This window comes from Rhinatrema bivittatum, chromosome 10, assembly GCF_901001135.1.
Source record: "Rhinatrema bivittatum chromosome 10, aRhiBiv1.1, whole genome shotgun sequence".
Lineage (NCBI taxonomy): Eukaryota > Metazoa > Chordata > Amphibia > Gymnophiona > Rhinatrematidae > Rhinatrema > Rhinatrema bivittatum.
In genome coordinates this window covers 112106634-112121689 of record NC_042624.1, presented here as the reverse complement: position 1 = coordinate 112121689, position 15056 = coordinate 112106634, and the positions used below count along the sequence as shown (strand labels likewise).

Here is a 15056-nt window from a genome sequence, read left to right as displayed (position 1 = left end):
GTCAACACCCCCTAGGGCGGCTGGATCCCCTTCCACTGGCTCTCTCACATGCTGACACCCACGGCTCTCTCTTTCACATGCTGTCTCTCTCTCTCATATATACACATTGGCTCTCCTTCACATGCTGCACACACTATTCTCACTTTTACATGCTGTCTCTTTCTCTCTCTCAAACACAGGCTCTCATTCACAGGCTCTCATTCACATGCTCTCACACACACACAGCTCTCACATACATACAGACTCACTCCCACATCCACACTCTAAAGGGCCTCAGCCTCTGGACCTCCTTTTTCACAGGTCGCCGCGAAATGGGATCCGTGGCAGTCCTGATCTTCTCAGGCTGCCGCGAGATGAGACCTGTGGCAGCCCTGCTACCGGGCCTCCTCTTCTTGAGCCGCCATGAGATAGGATCCGCGTCAGCTCTGCATGACTCCAGCAATGTTTTTCTTCCGGGGCTATGTGGGCAGGAAGGAGAAGGCACATCTGGATGTTTGGAGGTCTCTTATTTTCTCTGGTCTGTGGTAGATGAGCTCCACCACAGCCCTGCTGATCTTCCAGGAGGGGAGGGGAGAATAAAAGCTGTGTGCAGTGGTGCATGTGCGCAGTTTAGAGGGAACAGTGGTGCCTGTGCGCAGTTTAGAGGGAACAGTGTTCATCCACATCCCCACCTCCAAGGATGATCCTGGTCTCCACCAATAGTGTTTCTTCTTTTTGGCCGCTGGCATATAGAGTTCTGTTGGTGCGGGTGGGGGACCTCCCGACGACACGAGACAGACCACCACCCCTCTGCCACTGATCCCAAATTCTTCCTGCTTCTCACAGAGAAGCTGCCCCACCTTCATGCGTCTATGGAAATGCCCTGCTATTTTCCTGTACCTCTATACCAGGTTCCGCAGGATTGCATTCCCATTGTCATTGGGCCCCACAGCCCCTGGGCATCCCTCACTGCCAGGTGCAGCAAATATGCATAGCAACGGATACCCTAAAAACCCCCATCTTCTATTGCTTTTACCATGTTTGCACCATAGTCTGTTACAAACAAACCTGCCTAAAGACTCCTGCCCCTCCAATCTAGCTGCCAACTCTCTAGCATCTTTCTTATGGCTGAGAGCTCCCATACCTCATACATCAACTGGGTGTGCAGAAAAGCCCAGCTGCACCCTGATTCCCCATCCTCACTCCAGCTGCTACTAGCCCCTGCCCTAGCCAAGTCCTACCAGTGTGCCATCAGAGAAAGATGAGAGTACACAGTGTTCATACTGGTCCAGATATCACAGATGAAATACGTGTTACGTCCCTCTGCCTTAGCCACCTGGGACTGCATGCACTATGGCACTGGTTGTACAGGGTGGGAAAGACCTTTCTTCTAAATGTAGTCCTGAAGGGAACTTTGTAATTGGGGGCTAATTAATGCAGCAGATGTTTAAAGCCCATGTTCTCTACTACCTGCAGGAGTTTGTCATTAAGGGAAATTATTTCCCTGAGGCCCCTCATTACTATTTTCGATGCTACCTGACTCTTGTCCCAGGACTTTGTTTTGGCACACCACCCCATTTCCTCTATGATGGTCTTCTGGCCTGCCACCTGACTGCTGAAAGGGGTCGTGGGATCAGTTTGGGGAAAAGTCTTCCCCTTTTCAACCCCGTTCCTCTGGCTTTTACTTGGAGTGGCTAAAAGTCCCCAGGCTAGTACTGCCAAGCTCCCCTGATGCTAATGCTAGCAGGTTCTGCTTCTGCAAGTGATACTGCATACCAGTGTTTATGAGATGCCCTACTTGTTTCCCTGATATCCTTCCTGCAGTGAATACACTGAGCAAAAAGAAGGTCCTCCTTCACTTTAAAGTGGCTCCAGATTATGGATTTCTTCCACGATGCCTTCTCTTCATCCTTGGAGGCTGATACTGGCAAAGGAATTGAGGTAGAGGATGGACCCTGAGGAAAAATGCCAGGAGCATCACTCACATCTCCTACCTGAACTGCCTGCTCTTTCTAGGGATTGATCTCAACATGATCCGTATCATCTCTCTCTCCATTATCTCACTGGAGACTAAGGCACTATTGATTAAACTTTCAAATTGCCAAAGAGAATTTGATCTTCTGATTCAGAGAATCCCAGACAAGATTCATCCTCTGAATCCATTAGTATAAATACTGCCTCAGAAGTAGGAATCAAAGAGAAGCATGCTGTTGGTTTTGGGCATTGAACTTCTGCTACTCCTGCCCAGTTACTGCCAATCTTGGATGACTTTCTCACCTTTTCCTTCTGCTCCAAAACAAGAGGGAGAACAAATGGTGATGGCACATGCTTTCCAAATTTAAATTTTTTCTGCGGTAAGCTGCCTTCCTCTTTTGTCTTTCTGGACCTAAACAAAATCCTTCAATTTATATACAGGACTGCCCTTTTTATTGTTGATCCTGCCAAAACTGCAAATATTCCCTCCTCTTTCTTTTAGTGACAACAGAATTTATTGACATGCACTGCCCACTGAGGGTTTCAATACTATAAATGAATTTGATACTGTTACTGTACCCCCACTCATAGTACCACTCACTTACTGTATGGAAAATGTGTCAAATACACATATACAGACACACATATACAGTGTAAGTGTATTGTGTTGTGTGCAGTAGTGCTAACTGACTCCACACACAAAAAATAATATTAAACACTAACAAAAGACAAAAACAGACTGGAAGCCTGGTAAGACTCTTCAGTCTCTGAGCATGCATTGCTCACCTCATTGGTGTCCAGACAAAAAAAACCACTACCATAGCTGCAACTGCAATCTCCACACTGTCTCCCACCCTTACTCTCTCCCAGTGAAGAGAGAAATCAAAATAAGCAATAATACACTGCCTCTCTTTCTGGCACAGTGAGTGAGACCACTGAAGTACAGTGAAGAGCAAAGCAGCACTTTACCAATGACAAATCCCAAATTTTGGAATCTTTTATAAAATTGTGAGAGCATCTAGTAACATGTCCTTATCCATCAAGAGCTAGCAAGAAATACAGAGGACGTCAGCTTTACTTCATCCAGATAGTCAGCTATAGACTAATTATAAAGATTCTGCATCATGATTTGTCTTCTGGCTAATCTCCTTGCCAACTTGTCCTGCCTTGATTCTGATAAGGATCTGACAAAGTGGTAAGGCAAACAGGCAAGAACCGCTTGCAATAGTGACTAGGTTTTTTTTTCTTAGCAGTACACAGCCATAGACTTCAATTGGCCATACAAATAAATGTGAAACAAACAAAAGGGATGAAGATTATTTCATTTGTGGGTCACACCCTTCATTTGTTTTGGGAGGCCACAAATATGGGCTCATTTGTTATGTTTTACCCATTCTTTCCACTCATGTTTTCTTGAATGTGGGCATACGGTACCACATAAGCCTTGTAATACAATACAAATAAATTACAATAGTAATTGTCAAACTTCATACATCCATCTCCCTGATGCTTTTCACACATCAAATAAAAGGAACACATTTCAAGGACCAACATACAGATTGAATGACTTATAATGACAATTATTCATGTCATGATCTCATGAAATGATATATAATATACAGACATCCAGACACAGACACAAACATATATAATCATGAAATCTTGAGGTAACAGATGTTATTTTCCATTATTTATAACATTTTTTACCCCTAAAACTATTGAAATGTTTCTTTAAAACTAAAACATGTTTTCTACTGCACATTTAAATGAACCAAAAAAGCAAAATATAATTTTAAAAAGGGTCAAAAGACTTGTGCAAAAATAATCAATTTCCCAAAATTTTAGCCTTCTGAAAGTAGTGACTTTTTGAAAAGACGATGTATAATCAAAAGTCTCCTAAACAAACAAAGCAAGGTCTTGAAACTACTCCTGCATTCGTCTTAAAATGTAAAGCCCTGAATATGATGAATGTGATTCATCCAGACACACAAAGCTTTAGCACAGTAAACTCGGTCAACTGTTGCTCTTGTTTTTATATTCATACCGTTTAAATAGCACACTTTAAAAAGGGGGGTGGGAAAAACCCTCCGAATTGGCTTTTTATACATCCACCCTCCCCAAAAATAACGCATTTTTTTTTTTAAACCCTTCAAATGATATGAAAGGCTTCAAGGCCTCTTTTCTCCCTTTTCTAGCACTTTTTTTTTTATTTCTGTTTGCAGTAATCTGCCTTTCACTTTCTCATTGCTACAGAACAAACAAGGAGGCTCAGCATTTTGAAAAGGGGGCTCAATGTGTAATGGGTCCACTAGAATTAATTTAGTTGCACCAAATCCATTGAGCGCAGGGGTTTTTTTTTTTCCCTTTTCTGAAATCATTTTGAGTTGAACGCAGCCCCCAGCCTTTGTAATTCTAGTAAAGCACTTAAAGTGCACAGTAGGTGTTCATCAGGACCATCTGGTCAAAAGCAAAACAAGCTGCTGATTTTGTCTTTGAATAGAATGAAGCAAGTGTGAATTAGTCTCTTCAATTAGCACTATTACAACCTGTCAAGTGCATATTGTAAAACAGGATTATTACAGTATTGGTCACCAGTACAATTATTTACTCTCTGCCTTTTCTTGCATAGAAAAATGTCTCCGTTTATTAGTTTCTGATAACTGAACAAGGCTCCCTTAACCCATACACATGGAATTAGGCAAACCTCAAATTAGAAAGCTTTGAAACACATTCTCGAGAGGTTAGGTCTCAAGATTAAAGCATTTTAGACAAAGGTGCCATACCAGTACTGTAATATTTTTATTTAAATCACAAAGTGCTTGATTTTATTCTCTTGCTTTTTTAAACCAGTCTCAAATTTCCTGTATTTACATGCTAAAGAAAGTATAAAAACTGAATGGATCTCACAGTACTTCAGAATTCATTCAAAGTGGGTAGAACAAACATCGGTCACGAAGAGCCAGTTTACTCACGAATGCTAAAATCCTTAGCCTCAGTATAAACATGCTGATTTACTTTATGTGAAATTTCAATTTACAACACAGAGAAATGGTATGGAAAGCCTTAGAACAGTCACAGAACTGTCCATAGCAGCTGTGCAGTCTTGAAAGCGTGTGCATCAATGCTTTTATGAGGTCCTGAATCAGAAATTCATAGGGAAGAAAAGGAAAGGGCCATCTCGTTAAAACTTCAGATATAGGCATGTAAAGGTAACGCCATCAGTTCAGAAAGCCATGATGCAACAACTTACACCTTCTATGCAGCTTGATGCATCAGCTCCATAGCTAAAATCAAGGTACATGGCTTCAGTACTTCAATATGAAGTATCTCAGCACCTTATTGGATAATTTCAATTGACGTTGTTGCTGTAAATTAATGCAGCTTTTACATAGCTTTATTGTTTTTAAGGAAATTACATTAGCATTTTGCTACAAACATAGCGTGCCTTGGAATTTCTTTGGCATGCTTCAACGTCTCAACAGAAGACGCCTTCGCATTCCATTTTCCTGGTTCATATCTCATAGGAAATTGTTTTAGTACATGGTTTTATGCTTCAATCCATAAATCAATGCCCTCCATGAAGAGGGATAAAAACTCAATCTAGAGTACCTCACATATTCATTTCTTTACAGAAATGGCAACAACTAAAATTCAATCATTCCTTTCTTCTCTTGTGCGGCACTAGCATGCAACATGACCAATAATCCAAGAGCCATAAGGAAGAAATTTAGCTCTGTAACGTTGGTAGATCTATAACATTGCTTGAGGTAAGACCAGTTGGATGACCTAGGGCATAGTTCTCTTCACAGCTGAAGAGAACTACTGTATCTGACTGTAATCCACCTTGTGCAACCAGTGAAAAGGTGTGAGCGAAATCTAAACAAAACCAATAAGGAACTAGAGTCTGACTGGCAGCTCTGGCATTTGCAGCATCCCCAGGTTCTTTTACCACTTCTCAGGAATGGCCTTTTATTCTAGCCCCTACTTTTGGAGTTTTCTTGGAAACATTTATGGGCGAGTTTTCAAAGAGTTATTTGGGGGCTGAGCACACAAAATAGTACAGCCATGCGTAAGCATGCTCGTGCATATGTGATATTTTATATAAACCTCGAGAGTATGCGCATACATGGGGGCACTGCACGCAGATATGAACAGGGAAATAAAAGGGTCGTTTAGGGATGGGACTGCCTTATTACAGTCAAACTGTTCAAGGCAGAAATACAAATTGCAACAACAACACATAAAAACCTCACTGTACAACTGAGCCTTCAGATATTGCTACTTTGTAAGTAGTATGTGCGCGTATGCTACCCAACTTGTCTGTGCACTTTTGCACCTGACTTGCACAACTGAAAACGGCCTTGGAGTGCAGGGCTAGCACAAATCTCTTATTTACTTAGCTCATGCCTTCTCTCACTGGTACTTCAAGGCACCCTGAATGTACTTCCCTGACCCAAAGGGCTCACAACCTAAGCTGGTACCTGGAGGGTAAAGTGACTTGCCCAAGGTGGCAAGGAGTGGAAGTGGGATTTGAACCCTGGCTCCCCTGATTATCAGGGGCTGCTCCACTCCACGTCACTGAGGACAGTTCTGAAAGTTCAGCTTCTAATAGGTATCAGAGAACACAGTAATGCAAAATGCATTCTATTAATACAAAGTTATATACTGTATTGTTTTCGTTTAGTTACCTAGTTATATTGTAAAGCGCAATGCTGAATTACTGTTTTAATGTAAACCGAGGTGATGTTATTTACGTACCCCGGTATAGAAAAATCTATAAATAAATAAATAAATAAATAAATAATAAATTTATGCAACGCTTGCTTCTGATACAGCAATCAGACTACTGAAAATATTCAATGCATTCACAAGTGCACAAGAAGACTACTCCGCATCATCGGCAGGACAGGTAGGAAGATGTTATGTCCATATCTGTCCATTCACTAGTCAAGAGCAGGAGATGACATCAAAGCTTACTTTGTTATCAAAATTACAGCTTTTAAACTAAAAACTAAATTGAACTGCAATAGCTGAATGTACATTTGACAGCAGTGGTAGATTTAATACATTTACTGTCTGATATTAAACAGGGAAAAAGTATGGTCTAAAACTGGAAGCTGTACAAAAATCACATAACAGGGCCCTACTGGAAATGAAAAATTACTTTTTTTTTTTTGTTAGCCAAGGCCTCTATACCACCACTCACAGCAGAGTTACTTATGAGGTCACATAGGGCACAGTGCACTAACAGGCCCTGCAGTGCTCTCTCCCACAAACACAACAGGACAAGCTTCCCCCCTCCATGTCATTTAAAAAATGGTCAAGCCCCTAAAATGGCAACATTCTTACTGTAACACAGGCCTAGGCTAAGAGATCTCCAAACCTGCACAAAGTAGCACGCATGCAAGCGGCAAAGTGCACAGCGCCAAGCCCCTTTGCTGTATGACAGCAGAATCTCTCACCCCACTTAGTGCATTGCACAATCTTGGTTTATCTTTACCCAGCCAGACAGCGAATGGGGTTTGCGAGCAAGAGTGGCAGAGAATGCCTCTCCGATCAGTGATTACAGTTCAATACAAAATCACCTCATTTTGGGGCTACATCATTTAATGGAAGGAAAAAAAAAACACCAATCAGCCTGACCACTTTATTCTTTTTCAGTCAATAAATCCTGATAAGCAGATGTTAAAAAAACAAACAAACAAAAAACCCCCCCTAATCTTGGTAAAGATGCAAACTTTAAGCTGGAAAGGCAGCATCTTGCTTTACAGATATAATTTAGGGAGAAACCACCAAAAGGATATTTATTCTTCCCAAGGAAGGGGACTTAGAAAGTCTACTTCCTAATTCAAACAGCAGGCCCTGGAGAGACAGTTGCATTGAAGAGGGACCCGCGGTGGAACATTTATGGAATTTTAACTATTTCTCTGAATAATTGATGCTGTCATTTTGAATCCATGTGCATAGGTTACCAGGTGTGAGCTGACTGCATTAACACTGCTTAAACATTTCAACATTGTCAGTATGGGCGACTCGATTTCTGAAATATTTGCAGAATTTCCCCTCTCGAAACAGTAATAAAGGCAAAATAAATATGTGCCACTGTTTTATAATCACTGAACATTAATGAATTTTTTATCTCTTTTTAAATCGCAGTGTTTAATTTAAAAGGGTGAAATTAAGTCTCCTTCCTGGAATGTGCCAATTATTGGCAAATCAAACAATAACCTGCCCACTTATACTCCTTTCTGTTTATATATGAGAAGTTAATTTGAAAACATGGAGCAGTTATATTTGGATAAAACGTGAGATGGCAGTAGTCCTGGCTGCCCCCTGGTGGCTACACGCTGCAATAGGCACAGGATTATGGTAAGCAGAATTCATTAACAGTGATAATGTAAACGCCAAGAGAAAGACAGGGAGGTTTCCAAGCACCTCGGAGGGAAAAAGTGAAAGACTGTGGACTTCATATCACCAAGTCTCTCAAGAACTACAGCACCTTAAATATAGTGATGATTAAATAAGCAGGTAGAGAAGCTGAGAGAACACACAACAGGCTGCGTGTTAAAGTGGGCCCCTGGAGACGAGAGCTGCTGTGCAAAACCGAGGCCTCTCTGCTAAGTGAGGCTGCTGCACGGTCCCAGCCCTGCCGGGTTTTAAATCACATGCTCTCGCACAGGCACCGAGTTGAACAGTGAAAATGCATTAGATTGCAGATAAATCTTTCAGAAGCTGATATCGCAGGACACCTTCCTCACATCTGCTGTCAGCTCCTGAGAGAGGTTTCATCCTGAACCCTGGATTCTGTTCCACCGACTCTGTTCTCCAGAGGGGTTGTTTTACGCTAAATGGATGTTTCACCTCAGCCCGAGTCAACACAGGGACGCAGCGCACAGCGCAAACAGTCAACCTCCCCGCCAAAAAAAAAAAAGCACAACCTAAGATCATGCATTTTTTATTTTTTAAAGGCAACTTAAAAAAAAAACAAACAACTTTATATTTAGCTACCTTAGATTCTATTACAATGTCAATTACTGTTTTTGCTACTTCGCAAGTGCTTAGTATTTCAACAGAGGTGCTTGTGAGAGCCCTGAGCTGTATGCATCAAATGGAAAATGACATTTTCAGATGACAGAATGGCCTTGCTAAATCTGTGCTAATATTCAGGACCTCGTTTATAGTCTTAAATTTATTACGGAATGCATACCAAGAACAGCTCACTCGGGCCCTTCAAGTGCCAGAAAACAGGTCTGGTTTTCAGAATATCCAAGATGAACAGTCAAAAGACAGTTTCCTACAGTTTCTAGAGTTTTTGGCTATCCTTTCCCACAGCTCCATATACAGTGAGCCAGGATACGTACGTAGCAGAGCAGGGCAGCACCGAGAGCTATCGTTACGTCGACACGGCCGGTAGCACATCAAGCAAACACTAGAAAAATAGGTTATACCAAAGAAAAGCAACTTCTTAACTGGAAAATCCAACTCAGAATGGGTAGATTATCACAGTACTCTTGTCACATGGGAGATTCGGGTTCAGAGTGACTTCAGATCCAGATGCCTACTAGCAGCAGGAGCATCGGGAATGTGACAATTTGAGCTTGAAGGAAATCCAAAAACTAGCCCAATCAAAACATTTTCAGGTACGGTTATCAGGAGCTTTGTCCTTTATTACCTGATTTTACTGGATTACATATAACAGACTGGGGGCCTATAATTTAAAAAAAAACAAAACATTTAAGCTCTGAAAGTAACCCAGATCAGGTCAGCTTTTTTGCATTGCAATTTCAGGAACTAAAATACTTTCTAGCAAATGTAATCTGCACTTTTCATGGCGCCCCCCTAGGTGATTGCTCAGGCTCAATGCACACAGCCACAAAGCAGCCTGCCAGCACGGGACCCCCCTCTTCAGTGCAGATACAATGCGAGATTTACGCTGCCACCATAATTGTTCACATGCCAGAAGAACTAACTCTGAGCAACGTTAGTCTCTGCTAAGGTTTTCCTTCCCCTCCCATTTAACCTTTCCATCTTTGCCAGTCTTCCCTCCCACTTTCATAGAAAGCATGCCGGGGCAGTTTGGGGCACTGTGGAGGAGGTGGCCTCCTCAAAAGGTGCCAGTTCTTAGTCAGCGGAGGCTGCCACAGAAGCTTGGACCTGAACATGTGCCTGGCGATCCCCCAACGTACGGAGGATCCAAACTTGGGTCCAGCAGAGCACACAATGCTGGGGGGGTCTGCACCATAGGGCCAGCACAGTAATCTGCTTCTATTAAACAAGATTTTCTTAGAATTCTGCTGTAAGGAGATCTAATGTAGCAAGCACCGCAGAACGAGCGACGACAGACATCCGGGCCTAATTACAACCTTGACCAAGTACGTCAACAGGATGAGGTGGGTTCCAAACTATATCAGTCCCCCCCCCCCCCCCCCGTACCTTCTGGAAAGAATTCCCTACATGAAGAGGCCTCCCATCGCTATCTTATCTTCTTACCCCACTCTCACATCTTTACACAGCAGGGCCATTCCCAGGTTCAGACTCAGGATTTCACCACCACTGTGCTTTTTTGGGATTAGGAAAAGATTTGCTTGTTTTGAAAGACCAGATAAGGTTCTGCTCATCAGTACAGAGGGCTCTTCTACTTTTAAATGTATTTCCCTGCCTCTCCAACCTTTACACCCCATCCTCCTGCACCAAGGCTGATATCAAGGATAAGTCTGAGCCTAACCTGTCACAGGAATATTTTAAAATTCAGATTCTTCCGGATGTGGTTAAGACCACTCAGGAGAGAAGGAAATTGTTTCCTATAATACGTCAGGAGGTTCTTTCCTTAGGTGTGACATTTCTTCTTGGATATCCATGCAAGTGTGTGGGGACATAATGCAGGCAACAGATATTTTTTCCTTCCTGACCTGTTATGATTTTTTGGGGGGATCAAAAGAAAGCTGCTCTCCCAGCATCTATTGCTCCAATTAGTTAATACCACCATGGTTTGTAGCAAGTTAAAGCTTGTTTCTTTGAAACTGTTACTTGTAGCTCTCCCTTGCCTTTAATGTCCACCCCCTTCTTATTGTGGTCCATGGCTGATATTGGAGATGCTTTTGTTTAAATTTGCTGAATAATTTTATTTCCTATGTTATTGCTTCATATGAATCTCCTGCCTTTGCTTTCCATTATATAGCTATGTATATGAATATGAAGCACCATGAGTTCCTCTAACTTGCTGGCCTCGATCATATCTTTCTACATTTGACAGGTGCCTTAGGCCCGGCTGCTCTCACACCTCCCTGGAGAAGCAAGTTCAGAGTCTCCAAAAGGATAAAATGGCAGTACGGTCGTTCCCAACGCTGGCCCTTGGTCGTCATTCTACACTTGAAGGTTCACAGCCTGTGCTCTTTGAGATCTAAGGTATTAAATGGCGAGCAGAATGGAGGCAGAAGGTAACCCAAGAAAGCCAACGAGGAGCATATACAATCTGTAAGACCTTTCTCCTAAGGCAAGCTCTCACTGAGTGTTTGCTATAAAACTGCAACCTCCAAAGAAAGACAAAGTAAACTTCCTCTGTTGAAAATACTTTAAAATATGAAAATATTCTAGCTGCTGTTGATATGTTCAAGTTATATAAAAATGCTTTAGGATTATCAACGGCGAATCTTTGGAGCTCAAAACAAACAAGAAACAACAGAGCTCCTAATGAAAGACTGAGTATCTAAGTGGAGGAGATCAGCTCTCTGTCTCAGGGTCACCATTAGCTCTAATGAGCTGCCTTTATTCCTCAGCTGTGAGATATGGCGCATAACTCACCTCCTGAATGGTACTACTTCCTGAGAAATTCAGGCTGTACTCCCGCTGGACTTCTCGATGGGTGATGATCAGCATGAAGTTTTGATTTAATAACTCCTGCAGGGCACTGAAAGGGTTGAAAGAAAAACAAGAGAATCAGAGCTGAGCATGTTCTAGCCTGCTCTACAGCTAGCGGTAAAAGCCCCAGGAGTACTCCAGCCTGCACACAGACAAGCCCAGGCACACACACCAGCATCCTCCTCCGCTCCGACCGGCTGCAAGCCACCGAGGGGAGCTAACCGGTTAACCCCTTCTCTTCAAAAGGTGGCTACAGCTTCCAAAACTAGCAAGATTTTCTCTTAGCAGGAATGTGAAAAAATATATATATGTATCCGAGCCATATGGTTACCACTGTCGTGACATAAATCTGTCACACATATTTACCCTAAAACAGAATATGCAGTAATAACAGTGTGCCATATACACACACTAGCTCAAGCCCCTAACCTTTATTTCTAATGCCAGTTAGAAAGAGCAGATTTGGTTTTATATCTCCTGGACCCAGTTTTAAAAAACCCCAGTATATTTCAAACTAAAGTATTTGTGGATCATATAGCAGCATCTCACAATAAAAGGAGTTTGATATTCAACTGCAGTGAGTTACACTAAAACGCTTGCTTTCAAAAACGGCATAACTTTTGTTAAATGAGAAATCCTAAAATATGTTCTATGTCCAATAAAAGTAAGGTGGATGCTTGGAGCTCCCTCCCAAGTGGGGGAAAAAAGGAATGGGAATTGGGGGAAAAAAATGGAGAGGCTGGAAGAAGCAGAAGGAGCATCCTAGAGACTGAGTGCGAGAACCTGCAGATCACGGAAGGCTCCTGTATGTTTCATGAAGGAAGGTTTTCTTCACTTGCTAAGATTAATTACCACCAATAAGATAGCACGCCATGCAATCACAAAAGCTCTCTTTCTTGATAAATTCTGTATAGATGCACACAGCCAATGCCAGTAAACACGTTATTTTGTCAACGAGAAACATCACATCCACTGATGTGTTAAAACAGCCAGAAGCACATGTCCCTCCTGTATATATTATAAATAATGACTTTTTCATTCTATGGATAATTATTACACAACAGTTGGCTACCTACAGCTCCCATTGGAGTATGATGAAGGCTTCTCCAAGTGCACATTTTCCATACACTTTGTAGCACTATTTCTTTTTATAATGTTAGAGATGAAGATTCCTCGTATGGACCACAATTTTACTTGTTCCGAGACCTCATCGCTAACAAGGCCTTACAACAATACTGAAATGCCTTCTTCAGAGGAACTTCATGCTCTGGTGTAGAGACACTGTTTTTCGTCTCAAAGCATTTACAGAGCTGCTCACTGCTATGGGCTTCATGCAGAAAGTCCCTGATTTGCTCTTTCACACTCTGGCTCAGCAGGGGCTGGGGACGCTGTGGCGGCAGTGTCTGGGAAGGGCGGGGGATTGAAACCCGGGAATTGTTAAGAGCAGCTCCCAGTAGCTGGATTCGGAGCCCATGAATCAGGGTACTGGAAGGCGCTCTTAGTGCATGGCTCCCCTTATTCCTTAGCACCACTGCTGCAATGACCAAACAGCGGGAGAATGGGTTGAAAAATGCCAGGTGATTGTGAGTGAAGGCTCATGGCAAATGAAAGTCTCAATATTAGTTCCCACTGAGCTGGAAGAAAAAGGAGAAAGGAGGAACTACCAGGCCCATCCCCCCCCCCCCCCCCACCCAAAAAAAAAAAAAAAGGCTTTCTAATCGTCAAATCCCTATCTGCTTTCCTTATGATTGCAGGTGACATTCTTATAATTGCATGCATACTCAAGTTCTTATGAAGTGACTGCCTAAATTAAAAATGTTTTAAAACTGTAATCTATGTAAATCTCATTACAAATGGAAATTGTAACCAAAAGTAAAGCTGAAAAAGGAGCACTGAATGGAATCTGCACTATCTGTGGGAGCAGTGAACTAATGGCACTCAGGAAACATCCACAAATGTCGGACAAAATGATGTGGCACTCCTATTGATCAAGTGAGGATACTGTGATTTTGTATCAAACTGTATCGGAAAAACCCAACATCAATTATCTAACCAATACCAGTTTTCTTTACCTTACAAATTTTGACGCAGTGTTATGGTAGATACTCATATTCTTATGACCTTCATAATAGGCATCATCGTAATTGCTTTCGCGTGTATCAACTCTGCCTTATATATAATCATTTGGTCATTTCAGTCCCGATTTTTTTTAACTGAATCAGATCATTATTATTTTTCAAAAAATTTTTTGTTTGCACTTAAAAGATTCTTAAAAATATATATATATATGGTCCTTAAATTCTGCACTTATCTTCACACTCTTTTTTCTCCATTAGTGTTGATTGTGCTCTTGCTGTAATCCACAAGAAACAGTTGACCCAACACTGGACCGTGTTTCAGACTGCTGTAAACAATCTTCAGTCCTTTATCAAGGGTGGTTAAATCTGCGTCTAAACACACCATATTTTCAATCAATCAGTCACTAACATTTTTTTAAAAAATAATTCTAAACGTATATACTTGGACTATAGTTATTCCTCGAGCTGGCACCGTAACTTTGTGTACTCACATTTTTTGTTCATTTCTTCATATTAAACTCCACGCTCACAATGGCGTCTCGGCGTTTTTCTTGTGGTTCACATCCGGAACCCTACCAGAACTCTCTTAAATTCTCCACTGCACTCCCGTTCCACCTTCTTTTCTGACGTCATGTTAGTCTCCATCCATTTATGTCAGTGAATACCACTCTATTGAAGCATTTAAGCCATTTGGAGTAACTGTATCAAGCTTAAATATCCACTGTTGCTCCTTCAAATTCAAAGTTTTATTGATGTTTCCCCCCCGAGGATGTATGTATACTTTTTCTAAAATCCTCCAACGTAAATCATTGAAAATATGGTTGTGGTCTTTACAATGTAATACTAGGGGGGCTGTAATTTTTTCAGTATTAATGCAGCTTCTGTGTTCGATTAATCGTGTACGGATCATTCTTTTAGTTCTTCCCACGTACTGTAATTTGCACGGACATTCAATCAAATAAATGACATGTGTGGATTTACAATCTGTGTGATACTGTAATGTGAAATTACGTCCATTGCCATCTACCCATGTTTCCCCAGCAATCACCTGCTAACTATAGTCCAAGTATATATGTTTAGAATTATTTTTTTAAAAAAATGTTAGTGACTGATTGATTGAAAATATGGTGTGTTTAGACGCAGATTTAACCACCCTTGATAAAGGAC

General features: G+C 41.6%; 1 protein-coding gene across 3 annotated transcripts in view; it reads right to left on the bottom strand.

The window, feature by feature from the left end:
• The window catches only part of FAF1 (Fas associated factor 1), a 460794-nt gene that overhangs the window by 287573 nt on the left and 158165 nt on the right, over positions 1-15056 (bottom strand). For all 3 annotated transcript variants that reach the window (XM_029618481.1, XM_029618482.1, XM_029618483.1), the window contains one exon: positions 11755-11860. In XM_029618481.1, coding sequence (XP_029474341.1) covers positions 11755-11860 — 106 coding nt within the window. The remainder of the gene's footprint in view (positions 1-11754; positions 11861-15056) is intronic.